The 17,761-nt window shown below is 36.4% G+C and overlaps 1 protein-coding gene across 1 annotated transcript in view; it reads left to right on the top strand.

Moving 5' to 3' along the window:
* The window catches only part of LOC139127891 (echinoderm microtubule-associated protein-like 1), a 29,032-nt gene that overhangs the window by 9,589 nt on the left and 1,682 nt on the right, over nt 1–17,761 (top strand). Inside the window, exons 8-17 of the mRNA XM_070693746.1 lie at nt 3,607–3,742; nt 7,588–7,737; nt 8,873–8,936; nt 10,061–10,165; nt 11,219–11,305; nt 11,869–12,012; nt 12,269–12,412; nt 13,120–13,233; nt 13,778–13,933; nt 14,473–14,684. Of these exons, the coding sequence (XP_070549847.1) occupies nt 3,607–3,742; nt 7,588–7,737; nt 8,873–8,936; nt 10,061–10,165; nt 11,219–11,305; nt 11,869–12,012; nt 12,269–12,412; nt 13,120–13,233; nt 13,778–13,933; nt 14,473–14,684 (1,312 nt within the window). The remainder of the gene's footprint in view (nt 1–3,606; nt 3,743–7,587; nt 7,738–8,872; nt 8,937–10,060; nt 10,166–11,218; nt 11,306–11,868; nt 12,013–12,268; nt 12,413–13,119; nt 13,234–13,777; nt 13,934–14,472; nt 14,685–17,761) is intronic.

Genomic DNA, 17,761 nt, shown 5'->3' with positions numbered 1-17,761 from the left:
TTTTTTAAGATTTTTGCCAAAATTTTGATAAAACACTGCAGCCGATGACATGTGATGTCCATTTGGTCCAAAATTATCAAAAATATTAAAGAAAAATTCATAAAATTGGTAAAATATTGCACTAAAATTTTGGTGGGAAAAATTGCCGCACTCAAAGGGTTGATGGGAGGCAATAAGAAATGTAACATATCATTAAAAGTTTTACTTGTAATATTTTATATCTTGCATGTCAACTTGTAGGGAAACAAAAAGGTCGATTTGGATGGCCAATTTGTATTTCTTGTTATACACACTCAGTAGACTGTGCATGCCAATGGGCCACTCAACATACTTCTTACGTAAAACTTCTCTAACTCCATTCTTCTTTATTTGGATACTAAAAAAAACGGAAACAGACCTATACAACTTCCACATAACGTTTGTACAATACATTTTCAGAACTGCATGAACATATAGTAAAACTAATTCCAAAATAGTAGATCTAGTTTTTTTCCTTTTCTTTCTATTAAGTCTATAAATATTTTTCTAATCCAATGTAATTTTTAAAGTTCACGTTCCATTTCTCTCTGTTTGTGATTTCCCTATAATCTACTCAAAGACCTTTGAGCTGCATCCCATAGTGAATGTGGACACAAAACTCTATTAATTTTCTCTCATATTAGTTCAATTCTATCCTGTAAATGCATTAAAATATCATTCATTGTGAAAGTTGAAAGCAAATTTCACTTCGTTGTAAATTTTTGGCCGTTTTCAAGACTTTGTTCTGCGATAATGAAACAAATAGTAAAATACCCAAGTAGAGAACATTTAGTTCTTTGTGTTCCAATGGATGGCAACATGCTACTGTCTCTCTGAGGGTTTGAATATGTACATCCACTATATCCTCTATTTTTTCCTATGTTTAAATGAGAGGGTCATATTTGAGTAGGGTGCACTTTAAATCCCCAGTGCTGCTAACTTTCGATGGTTTTTTGCATTATTTTTATTTATAAATCAATAGCAACTTCTTATTCTACTCCCCAAAGAATGTTGAAACACCCACTATTTAGCTTGTCAGCATAGCGTCTATATGTGTAAAATGCATTGTTATGGTTTACATTAGATTTCTAGTCCGGACCAGAAGTCAGTTTTCAACAATAACAATGCAGTGTACAACCATAGGGGCTGAGTTGACAAGCTGGATACTGTGTATATCAACATTCTTTGGGGAGAAGAACAAGGAATTATGGTTCACATTCAAAATAAAAATGGTGAAATTAACATCAAAAGTTAGCATTACTGGGGCTTTAATTAGGAATTTTTTCATTCAAACTTGCATGTGCGGTCCCAGTCTGTGGTTAGTAACACTTGAAAAAAAGCCAAACACATTAATTGGAAAGTGAATTATGAACAATATTGCAAAAATAATGCAACTGATAACTGATTAATCAAATGATTAAACCTGACAAAGAAAAGTCATTGTGTTTGGAGGCCCTGGTTCTGCTCTATTATAATTATCATATGCAAATTGGCCTTACTACACTCCATGGAAACTCTTATGTGCAGGTATATGTGCAGAATCATAACACTCAATCACAGTTGATATTGTGTTCAAACACCCTACTTAAATTAGGGAGGCAGTTCAAATCATAACCTAAGATAGAGAAGAAGGGGTTTGAGGCCAAATACAGTGAATTTTGTTTGCAATGCATGTATTTCAAATATACATTTACTTTCTCTAAGTATATGTGGCCTTTTATTGTCTCCACCTTGTAGTGAAATTGTAGTCTGAAAATTACCAAATACAGTTGTCAGTATTTAGTACTGGTACTCTAAATCAATATACATTCCTATAGACATCAAAAGCTATGCTGCCTCATATCTCATTTCATTCTACTACGGTTTTTTTTCAAATTTCTTTCATGCCTGCAAAACAGCATTGGAGACAGGTAACAACTTACAATCACACCAATGCTGTTTTTCAACCCCTTTTTACATCTCCACAGAATTTCAGCTTTCCCTGTGCTTCAACACTCACATTGCACACATGTTCACATCTCACTGTCATAACTTATTATTCACATAGTATCTGACTTACTGAGTATTTGGAAAAATGTCTTACGTACTGATGGAATGCAAGGGTGTCCTATAGTGTCACTAAGGAATTCAGAAGATGTATGAATGCCGTTATGAATACCAAATTATGAAACGCTGACTTGCCACAAATGAGATGCTTGTTCCCAGCAATACCCAATACATCAGCGCTTTATTTTGTTTGTTCACAAAACAACGCCCTCTATTGTTCCAATTTAAAAGCATGTGCTGTGTATGAAAAGATGTTGATGTCATTTGTCCTCATTAGACATTCAGACTTCAATGTTGTCACTTTACGAACAGAACCCCGGTAACTAAACATGTCAGTGGTAATGCTGTGTCTCTATATCTGTCTGTGTTCCTGCTATTATGTCTATCACTCTTTCTCTCTCTGTTTCTCTCTCACTACATCTCTACTGACTGCATCAATCTCTCAATCTTCATCTCAACTCTTTATCTGTCCATCAAAATGTCACATGCATATCTCTAGTGGTGGAAACAGGTAATAAGCAAACATATAAAAAGATAGCTTCCTTGTTTTGGATGCAACTAGCAGTCTCTATGACAACACAGTGCATGATATCATGGTGTCTCCATGACAACAGTGCATGAAAAAGTAGTGTCCATGGCAACATGGTTTGCATGGCAATGCCACGAATCTGTCAGATTATATTTTTCTTTGAGTGGTTTTTGCACTGTGAGTCCTGTACTGTCCACATTGAATTATACAACACTCTCTGCAGATGGACGTGGAAACACAGAAACTAGTCATCGCACATTTTGCACACTTTCACTCACATAACAGGCATAGTTTCATTGTAAATTTCTGTCAAAAGTGTCAATAAATTTATGGTGCATAATTGATGAATATGAGTCCTCACCAAACTGTTATGTTGACAAAATGGTATGGTATAGAGTTAAATTGTATTCAGTCCCTTACAACTATGTAGCAGATTTGACTCTGTACCTCCATGCTGACCTCTTTTAAAAGTGAAGCAACCAATTATTTTGCAGCTTACAACATGTTTCCTGACATTGCATGTTGACTGCCAATCAGATTGCATCTTACTACAAGATTACCAAACTTGCAGCCAATGAAAGCACAGCTTTAACACAAAGCCAAACATTGCCATGGTTACACCCAATCAGAAAGGGTCTTTCATTTCATCATGTAACCTGCCATTTCTTTCATTTCCATTTCATTGTCATCCCTCCAGTGGAGGAAACAGGTAACACTCTCTCATAAACTCATTTGACAATACTTTTCTAGTTTGCATGATATAATCAATTTTATAGACTGTGTATCTGTAGCTTTACAACTTTGCTCTTTCTCTCTTCATCCACATATTGAAGCCTTCAAAGATAGTGATCCAGTAGATGTCCTCTTCGGAACTTACCCCCAAAAATGAAGTTTTGCTCCAGTTAGATAAAACAGAAGTGATAAATTTCACCTTGTTTGTCTCTGTATTTGCACTTGAAAGTCGTTGAAAAATATGTAATGAAAAAGGTTTGCCTTTCTTTGTTTTTTTTCAGTACTTCCACCACCAGGTGGCGCTGTCCATGAAGTTACCATCAGGGGCCGGTCAATGAAGTATTTCATGCCAGATATGTATTATCATAAGACAATCAACTCATATCCACCCAAAGAAAAACTTGAACTTGACTGGATGTAAGTATTATTATTTTTTTAATTTATGTATTTATTGAATTTAATTATTTATTTACTTGTTTATTTTGTTTTGTTTTGGCACAGAAGATATTAGCATATTGATTCATGTATGTAATTTGTTTGTTTGGTTTTCATAGAAGTGTTGGTACCATATTAGTTTGCAAGTTGCAAATAGTAGAATGTTAAATGAAACACATATTTTCACATAACTTATGGGACTGCGCAAATAATTGTATCGCACAAACAGAACATAGATTTGAAAATGCATCAAAAGTTATACTGTATGTAACAAAGCTGTCGGGGTCATATTTATCCGTGCATACTGGTATGTCCAAGTACTGCATAACAAGTTTTAAATCTTTTCAAGGATTCATATCCATGTAAGAATTTGCCCTTGTGTAGGATTCTTGTTCGGAAATGATGAGAAAAGAATGTTTTCAGGGATGAAGTGAGAAGGCTACATAATCAGCATGGTTGACATTTTAAGTTTGAGCAATATTCCCGGTGAGGTTAACAGCGCCCTCAACATTGAAGCGAACTGCTGTGAAGCACAAAGTGGAGACAAAATATGTGTGCGCACCACCATTGAATTGGGGCAGTGGTTAATGAATTGAAACCTTTGGTGCGAGAGTGTATATAGAAATAATTTGACAGGATATGAAGACAAATGGTGAAATTCATTTTCTTGCTTTATCAACATCTGTATCAGCCATTCATTCTTGACTAAGCATAATGCAGAGAAATTCCAAGTTTCAATTCACTGCACATTTAAACTGACCTTTGTTGAACCTTGATCTCAAGATACACTAATCATCTTGTTAATTGAATCATTAAGAAGCAGACGTCTGTCTGACCACTTCATTTGTTAAAGTCAAGCACTTCCTTCCTGTGGCTGTGAAATCTAACCCTATTATGTCATTATCACATGCAAATTAGCTTTGTTTCAGAACCTGTGTTGAATCCATTTGTTATGTGAGATACAAACAGCTGTTGGTCTTTTTCTGTAGGGTCAGTGTTAAAACTGAAAAAAACTCAGCTGCTGAAATTAAAGTTGTGTATAGTTAATCACTAACTGTTAAGAAGTTTTTCGCTGTGAAAGGGTAAAAACCCCGTACTATTTTCCATATTATGTTGAGTAAGGGTAAACAAATTATTTTGTTATTTTGAGCTAGCAATTTTCACACCATTATGTAAGAATTTCAAATCTTCTTCATAGACCTAGCAAACGATAAAGTAGGCATTTTGAATTTCAAAATACTCGTGCCAATTTCACTAATATCTGTATTTCTGATCCCAGACTTTGAATGAATTATGATCGGTGATTTTTGATAATGAGAATGAAATCATCATTTGCATTATCTTCAGAAACGTTTAAGCAAAGTTCAGTACCTTATTTTTATATTGAACAATCATATGAGTAGATCGAAAGGTGTAATTCTTGGAGAAAATACTGCTGACAATGTAATCTTTCGGCTCAAATTTTGAAGTATGACTATCATTAGTACCATTGTTGAAGTGACCCATGGGTGGTAGCTGAGTAAGTTCATTGAACTCTCCCAATATCTGGTATGAAATTAATTTGTTGTTCCATGAGAGTCCTGCAGAGTTGAAATTGAATCCGTGACCTTTGAATTTTCAACAGCTGTGGTGAGTAACTAAGCGGAAAAGTGTGTGTGATATCAGCAGGGATATTGATCATTAACATGAACATACAGGGACATTGATCTCAACTCAATGGTAATTAGCGTCATTGCCAATGTTTTCTGCAAGAATACATTCTGATAAAGTTAATTTGAAGGTGATTTTCACAACAGGAATAAAGTTGGTCAGGAAATTGGCAGGAAATTGGCTGTGTCATGGTTTATCAGTGTCAGAAACATTATTTGAAGAGTCAACAATCGTAAATTTTCATAATAGTGACTTGATTTTTGTTCTAGAGAACAAGTACGTGTTATCAGCTTATGGTGTACACCCAGTCATTTACTCTACTTGTAACGGATGTCTTTATTGATGAATAGAATACACTTTTGATTGAATTTCTGTTCTCAACCAATGACATTGAGCGTTACATACAGGTTGTGTTGACAATTTGAACACAAGGCTTTTCAACGAAATGTTTGAAACAGAAAGAGAAACTGCATTTCACAAACAGAAAAAAAATTGAACAAACAGAGCAAATATAGAGGAAATAATTTTATCAAAAGGAAAGTTTAATGAAGCTACAGTATGACAGTATATAGGAGTATATCATTATACATCTCTGAGATACTATGGATTTTTTAATTCGAATTTCTTTACTTGGTTGATGAGGACTTTGCTGTAATTTCACCAAGGATTCAGTGGATCAACAGGTCCACTTGAAAGTGAAAAGTTTGCTTGTATTTCACTCTGCTTTAACAGCCAAACTTTTCCAAGATAGAGCGCCCTCAACCTCTGAACCTTGGCTGTGAAATTTCTGTGAGAAGGCCCATACAAGGAAGTTGAGGCTATGGTGAAATAATCTACACTTTGACTATTATTGCGTGACTTTTTCAATGTCACCTTGTGGTTGCACTTTCATTTCAAATTAAATGTTTGTAAAATTCACTGGGTGTGAAATGATTGTACCTTCCAATCTCTGTTTGTTCTCACGCATGCTATTATAACTCTCCACCGAAAGAGTCTTTGGTGAATGGTAGCTTTAGATATTTGTTCTGTGTGAACTGATAAGGATGTACGGGTAATTTTCCATGAAGGTTATGTTTAGGGTTGTACACGCATCAGGAAAGATGCTCGGATTTTCAATTTACAATGCACTTTATGGTCTACCACTTGTGCGGGGGTTCATTTTGAAGCTCAAACAGTAAGAAACTTTTCACCAGCTCATTTTCATGAAAATGGAAAATCTAATTTTTTCCATAAAGGTTGGTTTGGCATAAGTTTTTCCCATAAATCTTTCATTTTCAAGGCAGGCACAACCCTAAGTATAGTACAATTGAATGTTTGAAGTAACACTGTTCTGATGCAACACTATAGTTTACAAATCATCAACAATGACTTAACTGGTGAAATCTTCATTGGCTGTTCAGTGTAATCATTGTTTATGAGTTGTTGACTTTACGAACAGAGTATTTTTCACTGCAGGCCTGTTTTTCATACTGTCAATGAAAAGATATAATTAATTTAAAAGCTAATATTGAGAAATCTATTATCTTTCAATGTATACATTATGTATACACAAATACTTGCCATGCTATGTATACTCAATGCTAACAAATGACAGAAGTAGGACACGCTTGCTTTTATCATGTGAAAAAAAGGTCACAGAGCTTTTATGTAAAAACAAAAATTCTGGCAGAAAGATATTTGTAAGTGGAATCAAGAAATGTGTCGGTGATTAAATTTAGAAGAAAAATTATGAACTGAAAGATGTGTGTTTGGAGAAGGTGTTGTTGTAAAATAGCTTCAATTATGATCCAAAATTATTTGCAAACGCCTAATACACAGTGTGAGCAATTTCTTTGCAAACACAACTTATATTGTGAGCAAAGCGGAGAAAATTCAGCCAAACTTAGTGACAGATAACAATTTTGATCAAATCAGATATGAGGCATCATTTTGTCATCATGTATGTGAGTGGGCACAGTGAGCTCTAGCGGCGAGGAAAAATTTTGTTAAATCGTTTCCTGACATTTTGTGAGCAGCAAGCGTACACAGCTTTTGTTGTTCATAATTACAGTGTTGTCGTTCCCTGACACCCACTCGAGTCGTCATGTTTTCAAGATTACGGAATCCCCTAAAAGCGACGGCGGAGATTCAAGTGATAACAATTTTCTCTCCATTTCCTGCCTTTTTTTTTTCAAAAGATACGGTTACCGTGGCAACGACTGTCGCTGCAACATCTACATGTTGGCGAGTGGAGAGGCCATTTACTTTACGGCGACTTTTGTCATCATTTACAACACCGAACAAAAATTGCAGAGATACTACAAAGAACACACGACAGAAATACGAAGGTGAGAGTGCACAATATGTGAAAGGAAATCATCGCATGCAATTTCACAGAACGTATTTTGACTTCTTTTGTTGCGTCGCTCTTTGAATTTGCTTACATTAAAAGGTCAATTAAGAACGCCATAGTTTGGGAACTGTCAAAATTCCTATTTTTCGCCGATGTCCTCAAGACCCAAGATAATGCTGTTCAATTTACTGTGTTTGTGTATTTTGTTGAATGAGTGCGTCCCTATGTGACATGCAATTGGTGTTCTAATTAGGGAGATGTCTGTATTGTCGGCTCTGATGCGTGTCTCTCAGGATGTGTGGGTGTTCATCGCCGCTGAAAGCTATTTCTCGGAAAGGCTCAGAATCCTCCAAATGCGGTGCAATGCCGGTTTAGACTGAAATCCCTTCACTGTCAATATTTCATACTTCTCCTGTCCTCGACGCCACACTTAGTTTTAACCCCTTGACCGGCACAATGTGGCAAAACCACTGAACCAAAGACACTCTGAGAGCATATTAGATCTTGATAGAATTTTGGACACTTACGTCAGTGAAGAGGTTAAATGAAAACTGCTGTGTGTGATGTCTTTTTTCACTGCAAATGTGGAGATGTCTTAGTGCATTAAGCCTTTCAAGCCTAAACCCCTATAGATAAGGGTAGCTCTGGTGGGTTACAAGAAAGTCAAGCCTAAGAGGGTTAACTCATAAATGCTGATAAAATGTTGGTTCATTTGTATCATCTTCACTCGTCTTCAGATTTACACTTAACCCTTTCACCACCATGGTTTGTCCCAAATCCATTGTTTTCTATGGTAAAGTTGGACCTGTACACAGGGAACTGGGGGTGAAAGGGTTAAGCGTCTACCAAGAAGCAAGATTGACATGTTTCACTCTCATTTTTTTGAACAGAAATCTTCCCTGAACAGACACAAATGATCACCAGAAGCCTAAACCCCCAACAGTGGAGTGATTGTTACTTTGTGACAGCCAAGGCTGACAGAGTTATGATAAATTCACCGTATTGGTGGTCTTTTTAGGATAATCAGTGGGTAATTGAAGTTGCAGTTGTGACAATAGACCAGCGAACGCATAAATCTTCAAAACTTGGCAATTTGCCAAATCATTCCTATTTCTTATTTTCCTTTGTAGCATTGCTTTGCATCCTAATCGAGTAACTGTGGCAACAGGACAAATAGCCAAGGGCAAAGAACAAGTGAGTATAGACCGCTGTTTTTTTTTGCAAAATACAAGATAAAATATTAAAGTAGTACACAGTATATGCATTGCAAAAGCCATTACATCTGGTAATTCTCTAATTCTAGCTGAGGACTTGCAATGAATTTGACCGGAGACTTTGTTATGATGCCAGACTCAAGCAGATGTATATTGCTATGCAGTATCAGTTGATTTGAAGATAAATAACTTGAATGAGCTGTGTATGCCATTTAAAAAAGCATCCAGATTATTGTAAAAGGCTATGAATTAACTAGATGCTTTTGGATTTCATTTGCAATCAGCAGGTTAATGATTTAGCTAGAAACGACATCCTAACCATGGTATTTGGTAAATCTAGGGAACAGTTTAAACTAGTCTAGCAGCATCTTGTATTAGCGAATTAACAGACTCAGTGAAATTTGCTGAAACAGAATAACTCGAAATCAAGGAATTATCATCTTCTGGCTTGATTTATAGGACTCTGTGACAAAAATATCGTTTGTATCAAATAGTGATGTAACAAGATATCATGTCTTCTGTAAAACGTTGGCTGATTTAGAGCTTGCAACGTTTGTGTCTTTTTCTGGTGCTTCCCAGTCTATGACCCAAAAAGGAGTCCAGAAACACTAAATTTAAACCATTTCACAGAATTTCAGTACAGACGCGGTAGAAAGGCTGATAATAAATGTGGTGTTTTGACCAATGCAGTGTTAGATAGAGTCAGAACATTTGTACCAAACCATAATCTACATGATGGTCACAATTTCCGTAGTGACAAACTCAGTGTGATAAACACAAACAGCACAGCACAGATAGACAACAAACAAGTACTGGTACATACAACAAAGTCAAATCGGTAGAAGAAAAATATATGGATCTCAAGTAAAGACAACCGAGGAGTAATGTCAGGTGTTTCAAAAATAGTAAGCGCATTCTGCCCTAATGAGAATGGCTGACAAAGAGGTCATGTTAAAGTAAAACTAACTAATACATGTGGATAATTGGTGTGCACAGGATAAAAACATTTCTATCTATGTTTATGTAGTTTTGTTTGTACCGTGGTCTCCAGATCTCACCTATGTACAGCACATACTAAGTGTTGCTTTGGCGTTGCTCTAACAGGCACACATCCGCATATGGCAAGCTGACACCTTACAGACCATACAAGTACTGGGCATTGGTCTTATCAGTAAATCTGTAATGTGTCTGGCATTTGCACAAGCTCAGGTAATGACACCTCTTTCACCTTTCACCTTTAAACTTTCACCTCAGCAACGCTTTAATTATGGCATTGCATTATTCACACTTAAAATTTTCATGTGATCATACAATTACATATATATCAAATTTTTACAGTCTTATCTGTACTGAGAGTGTCTCAAATTTAAAATAATTAACGACCAGCAATAATAATAAAAAACAGACTTTGTTACACTAATAGAAGACAACAGTGTGTGTTTTGTCTTGTCAGAAGATCTTTCCAACAAGAAAGAATTTTTTCTTAAAAAAATTTAACTGCATGGGGATGGATTCTGAAGGCATTATTAACTCCTACTAAATTTCCTGAATTTATTTGCAACACAGGCATGGTACATCAGTCAAACATCAGTCAGACATTTTGGCATTATAAGAATTTAATTTCCAGTAATAAATGGATATTAGTGCTGATGAATTGTAAATTATAGTCTGTAAATTTATCTGTTACTTTTTGGATTGAAATGAAATATCCAGTCTTAGAATAGTTACTTTACCTCCAAATAAACATCCACAGTGTCTAAATAGCCACCTGGTCTCCAAATAAACACCTACTATCTGCATAACCACCCACCCAATCTAAAGAAATTTAAAATCACTTAGTCTTTTGATAAAGAGTAACCTGATCTCTCAAAGAACTGTTTTCTAAATAGTGTCTTTATCTTGAGTAAGTCACCCAATTTATGGATAAAAGTCCCCCAATCTCCACATAAATACCCACTTTCTACACAGCCCTCTCTCTAAATAAACACCCACTTTCTACATAACAGCCCTCTCTCCAACTAAACACCCACTTTCTACATAACAGCCCTCTCTCCAAATAAACACCCACTTTCTACATAACCCTCTCTCCAAATAAACACCCACTTACTACATATCGACCCTCTCTCCAAATAAACACCCACGTTTTAAAATAGCCACCTAAATGTAATATTAAGAAAATCACCCAGTTTACAGATGTGCAATTTCTTTGAGGTCTTGAAGGCAATTATTTCATCCTAATGGACTTGACAGTTCTTTTTTCAGGATCGCCTGGTTTCCATTGACAACGGTGATGTAAAAACCATGGTGATCTGGGACATCAACAAAGGCAAAGAGATTGCTAAGACATCAGTGAGTCGTTTTTTTAGCCTACACACTGTACCGGTACTTTGTGATATGAACTGATCTTGTATCTGAACACAGGACTGAGAACAAGTTTAAAATGTAGCCAAGCTGTATCTACCAGTTTGATATATGTACATTAAATTAAATTCTCTATATTTTTTAATTTTGATCATTTCTATATATCATGTGATATCGCAACACAATGTCCCTGTTTTCATTTCAAAGAAGAAAATCTCTGACCAATGGCTGGAACATGCACAACCTGTTCAAAACTTTTTGGTTCCCATGTAAGATACCCTACTGATGCAAAGAAATTTCCACAACTCCTCAGATTGACGCAAAGTTTCCAGAAAGCATGTTCTGTTAGTGGGCAAGCAGGTGGCGGCCATTTTGAATTCTAAACGTCAGTAAATTTCAGGAAATTTGTTTGTCTTGTAACAAATTTTGCTGCAAGTTTTAATACTGATAGGGAATGGTTTTAAGTTTCCTTGAGGAAAGTTTGAGCAAAAGCTTTCTCAATTTTCAGACATATACTACCTTAACTTTGTTGTATTCTGTACTTATCACAGGTCAACACAGAAGTCATCTGCCAAGTTGGTTTTCATCCAAAAAACGCCAACAATCTGGTGACAGTCGGCAAGGAACATCAGATTTGGTGGACAGCCAATCCCAGTGAAGGTACCATCGAAGAAATGATGAGAGCTAACTTTGAGGTCAGTTCACAATGTAACAACCCTTCCTATTGGATCATTGAGCACAGTCTGACCTTTCACCCCTTGCAGATAAGGCTGGATCAAATTTTCGCAGTGAATGAGCTTCAAAATTGAACCATCTTCCTAAAATGATCGAAAATTGTCAAACTAATTTCTTTAATGATGTTGACGCTTACAAAAACTATAATTATATTTATGGAGGGTTGTTTATAATCTAATTATTCTTTACTATTATTATTATTATTTTTTTTTTCAGGAGAAATGGATGAAAGCTAAGTATGTGATATGCATGATGTTCAAAGCCAATGGTGATTTGATCACTGGTGATTCCAATGGTACAATCTATGTATGGCATGACGGCGGCAATACTGTGTCACAGGCCATCAAACACGCACATGAAGTGAGTTTTCAGAGATAATTTGATTGACAGCAGATATTGAAAAGGCAGAGTCATGGACATACAGACAGACAGAGACACAGACAAGCTGACACAGCCAGGCATGTACAGATCAACATACAGATCAACATGTAGACAGACACAGACAGACAGACAGACCTATAGACAGAAAAATTGCATGCAAGGATGTAAGGGCAGGTCTACACACACATAGACATTGGAATGCACTGACAGACATAGCTGAAAATCTCTGTCTGTGTCAAATAAGACTTGAGTGGTACAGTATATCGGAATTATCCCTTGACTGATGTTTCTTTGCAAATATAAAAAAAAGTGTTTTGAATCGTAAATTACAACATAAATAAGTAACAACATGGTCTTTCAACATTGATGTAGACTGTTTATTTCTGAATATAATATAAATTTTGGCTAAAATATCACATACATTGAGGTGTTTAGTAAAAACCCATCAATTGCAATCACCACTATTGGTTGCATCACAGTACTATTTACTTTGTACAAAAAAGTTTTTGTGATGAATCATTGGATAAGGAAATTGTTTTGCTACACAGTAGTTTACTTTTTTCAGTGACATTGGCACAGAGACGAAAAAATATAACATGATTCTAACAACTTCGAAGTTATTGACTAGTAAACTATCAGTTCAGAATTTAACATAGTGTGTACTGTTGTAATTTTGTTTTGCACAGGGTCCAGTATTTTCACTGATAATGATACGGAATCATTTGGTATCAGCTGGTAGAGATGGATTACTGCTTTCATGGACATGGGGTAGAAACTTTGATCAGTCTGGCAGTATGCAGGTAAGTCTTATACATGCGAAAATAGAAAATTTCATATTACATGCAACATTTTCTGCATTTACGTGATAAGCCTTTGCTAATTATTTAACCCAGGATAACCTTATTATTAAAGTCCATAAACCAACCCCCTGTATCATTTCCAAGACTCCATACATTTTGATGGAACTCTATAGGGAAAAATATAATTTTTGACTTGTGTTAAGACAGTTAACTTTTTCTTTCTCCAAGAGCTTTAAAATGAGTCTCCACTAGTGGTATATCAGAAAAGAATTGTAAAAGTTTGAGAGTCCAAATATCTTTCCCTGAGGCGCATACTACCTAAAAGGCCTGTGCCGGCATCTACTTATTAGATTACAATTTCAATGGAAACCAAAAGGCTAGGACACTCTGTAATCCTTTTACAGACTAGAACAAACTTGATGCAGGGTATCCAGTCCCTGGCCTTTAATAGAGCTTCCATTCCAAATTTCCATAGTGTTATAGAAATGTGTATTTACAGAAACAACCTATTACCAGTATTGCTTGTTTTATCTTTTGTTCTCAGTTACCCAAGTCAGAGGGAGGCATACGTATGCTGTGCCACAGCAAAGATATGATACTAATTGGCACCACATTGAATTCAATACTGACCTGTAACATGGCAACTACGGGGGCGCCACTCATGGGAATCAGCAGTCTGCACAAGACACCTATGACACAGGTAGGGTTAATTTGGAAACTTTCGCAACAGCAAAACAATGGGGATAGTTGACTGCATGAAGTGACTGCAATTGTTATTAACCTAGGGGTGCATTTCAGGACTATCCCCACCCTCCATCCACAGTTTACAATAATCCTACAACAGACCCCCTCAGTTAATGATATTGAACATTTTTTGCCCTTAGTATCTAAAGGTCTCAGTCCTCTTCTGTTGCTAAGAACAAATTCTTCCTCTTTTGATCTTTATAATCTTTCTTTGTGATTGAAAATAAACAATATTTCTTTGTGATGTCAAAGACACAGGTATTATATTATGAATTTTAATATAAACTTTCAAGTAAATTTTGAAATGAATAATCATATATCAGCTGCAAGAAGCTGATCCAAAACTTTATCCAGAATATGTCGACCCTTTACCTTTTCACACTGTTTTGAATTCACTTTATTTTGTCAGAATATCAGTTTTTTGATAAAATCAGCAAATTACCATTTTAATTATTCAAACACTTTTTTTTGTGAAAAAATTATTTCATCTTACAGAGCCACTATGATGAAGCCAGGGCACTGACCACGTATCCTAGCAACACGCAGCAAGGTTTATTCGTCACCGGTGGTTACGATGGCATCATCGCCATGTTTGATGCGCACCAACACAAGACAGTCTGGAAACACAGCATCAAAGGATTAAACATACACTGTCTGGATATCCATCCTAATGGAAAACTGTTGGCACTGGGAGTGAGAGATGCGAGGTAATGTATAACAGAGGTCATAGGTCAAAGGTCATTGTCTAACCTAAGGGTCATGTCATCAAGGCATTAAACATACACTGTCTGGATATCCATCCTAATGGAAAACTGTTGGCACTGGGAGTGAGAGATGCGAGGTAATGTATAATAGGGGTTATAGGTCAAAGGTCATTGTCTGACCTCAGGGTCATAGCATCAAAGGAATAAACATACACTGTCTGGATATCCATCCCAATGAAAAACTGTTGGCTCTGGGAGTGAGAGATGCACCGTAATGCCTGACAGGGTTCATAAGTCAAAGGTCATTATCTGACCTGAGGGTCATAGCATCAAGCCATAAACATACACTGTCTTGGTATCCATCCCAATGAAAAACTTTTGGCACTCGGAGTAAAAGGAAAGGTAATGCTGACAGGAATATAGGTCAAGGGTCATTATCTGACCTATCATCAGGAGTCACACTAAGTTGGCCTAGAAAGCTGATAATACAGGGTTCGCGCTAACGTTCGCCACAGTCGCAAATTGCGAATAAATGTCCGATGTGGCGAAAAAAATTGGTACGCCTTCGCCACGCGTGGCGAAGCTCGTGACCGGGTGCCGTGTCGGGATCATTGACCCTGGACGGCTTCGAAAGTCACGACAGTCCTGCAATCCCTGACCGATTGTTTTCAACCGAAGGACCAAGAATTTCGACATGAGGGTGTTCATTGCGATTGATCCAAAATATGTATTGGATTATTTATGTAGCCTACTATTCTAACAACTAGTCGTTTTTTACAAATAAGTCTAAGTTATTTTCCGCAATCCAAATTTTCCAGCATAAACGCTGCAAGCATCGTACGAAACATTTGACCACGTACGTCGCGTCAGGATGTAATTTGAGTTCACGCCGGCCAGCATAGCAGCACAACGTATTCCATACAGCGTGCACCATTGTTAATCACGCCGGTTCTGTCACTTTTAACGTATTAAAATAACCCTTAGATCGGTCAGATTATCGAAATATTCAGTCATTTAAATATCTAGCCTTTGAAGAAAATAATTCGTTGCTCTGTCGTATGTCGACCGATGATAGACTGCAGAGTTCCTGAGCATGCAACTGACAGACTGAAGTGATGGCGTTGGACTTTGCCCAGAGCTAAAATGAGCATGTGCAAAAAAGTTTCAAGATCCCCAGTTTGTATACTCCGGTCGTGTACATACAGTTTGGGTAGTTTCGAGACACCCAAACAATGCAAATGTACGATGCATGCGATGCGGCTGGGGGCAGCTACGATTGCCAACTACAAATAGTTCATTGATTGTTCTCAGCTGGGAAAGAAACTAGGTTTAAAATAGCTTCTAATTTATAAAAAAAAAGGAAATAAGAAAACCATCGAGAAGGGAACAAAGACAGACGAACCACGGTCTAGATCATGGTCGAACAAATTACAGCAAGGTTTTAGTCTGTGCATGGAAGTATAAAATGTACGACTACAGATGAGTCGGTTGAGCATAGATTTGTCGTATCGACGAACTGCTCTTTTGATTTTTCACTGAGTTTGCGAATTTAATTAATTTTAAAAACCTAAGCAATTTTTTTATACCAATAGCTTTCTTTGATACTTTATGGACCATGCTTTGCATAGTCAGGCAATCACTGTAATTTTATCCAGATCACCAAATGGTCATGTACAGCAGTTTTTAAATCATGTAAAATATTAAAAAGAGGAACAATTAAATATGGCCATTGATAAGACTTTGATGATTTTTTCATGACATGTTGTGCAACTTTTGTTCCAAGAACTCTTTTTGTTGTTTGTGTCATAAAAAAATTTACAAATTAACAGAAATTTATTTGTCCCTGTCTATAAAGAGAGGGATCAATTTATTTACCAGCATTCATGAAACGTTAAGACCAATTTTTGTTTAATACATATTTTTTTAATTGAAGGACATACAACTTTCACAAAGGACCTGGAGTTTTACTCTGCTCCTGGTCATTATTATCTGCAGCTATAAAATTGGCAGAAAATGTGCTCAGCGGTTTATCTGTCGAGGAATTAAAGTGTATGTACAACAGCCCTGGCCAAACATGTGGATAATAAAGTACAAACGTTATTGAAAATAGGGTTTGTGCAATTTGTATATGAAATTGATTTGTTGGGTGTGGCTAAAAAAATTGCTTGTGGCTAAAAAAAAATTGATCATTTTAGCCACACTAACAGACTGTGGCTACAATGAAAACATTCCTAGCGCCAACACTGTAATAGGTCAATGTTAGAAATAATACTTACTACCAGTGGGGGGAAATGATACACCATGACTTCAGTCTTGTGTTTCTCATGCAATATCTCGGGATGTATTGAGAAAGAAATAACTCTGATGCATCTAATATTTTCTGTACTTTTCTCTTCCATGCATGCAGTTTGGGAAACAGGTACAATAAATTTTGTATAATCTTAATCAATGGGCAATGTCTTTGAATGCATATTGTACATGTAGACCACTGAAATGAAACGATGAATGTTGGGTTTTCTTATCACTAAACAGATTATTGGTAATTCTGAGAAACTAGTAAATCACATTATACCAATAATTTTTCCAGTGCAAACAGCATGCAATCAATTCATGTTGTATTTGTTTGGTAAGATTGAGAACATTTGGCCTGAACAGAACATGTTTTCAACAAATACTAGGGACCGAAATTTATTCGCAATGGGAGACCAAACAAAGTGATGATATTTTTTGAATAATTAAGATTGGACACCAGGCGAAAGTGACCGACTATTCACAAATTTTTGCTGGATGTTTTCCTGTCCAAATTTGTCTTGTTCATTGATGTCCCTGCTTCCAAGGCCAACCACCAACTGAAATCATTTAGATACTTTGTGTACAAGTTCAACTTCTGGCATGTTGGTTTCTGCTCAATTGCAGAAAGAGAGGGGGGGGGAGGCAGGGAGGGACCACAGTATCAAAATCTTTATTTAAAATGTTAGTTATTTATATGTTTTGACATTCTCACCGTGAGAGAGGAAGGAAGAGAGTAAGAGAGACAGTGACAGCAGCTGTTGTCACTACAAAGTCAATAGTTTTATTTT

The sequence above is a fragment of the Ptychodera flava genome, unplaced genomic scaffold, assembly GCF_041260155.1.
Source record: "Ptychodera flava strain L36383 unplaced genomic scaffold, AS_Pfla_20210202 Scaffold_39__1_contigs__length_1403739_pilon, whole genome shotgun sequence".
NCBI lineage: Eukaryota > Metazoa > Hemichordata > Enteropneusta > Ptychoderidae > Ptychodera > Ptychodera flava.
Note: the sequence above shows the minus strand (reverse complement) of the source record. Positions and strands in the feature narration are given on the sequence as shown.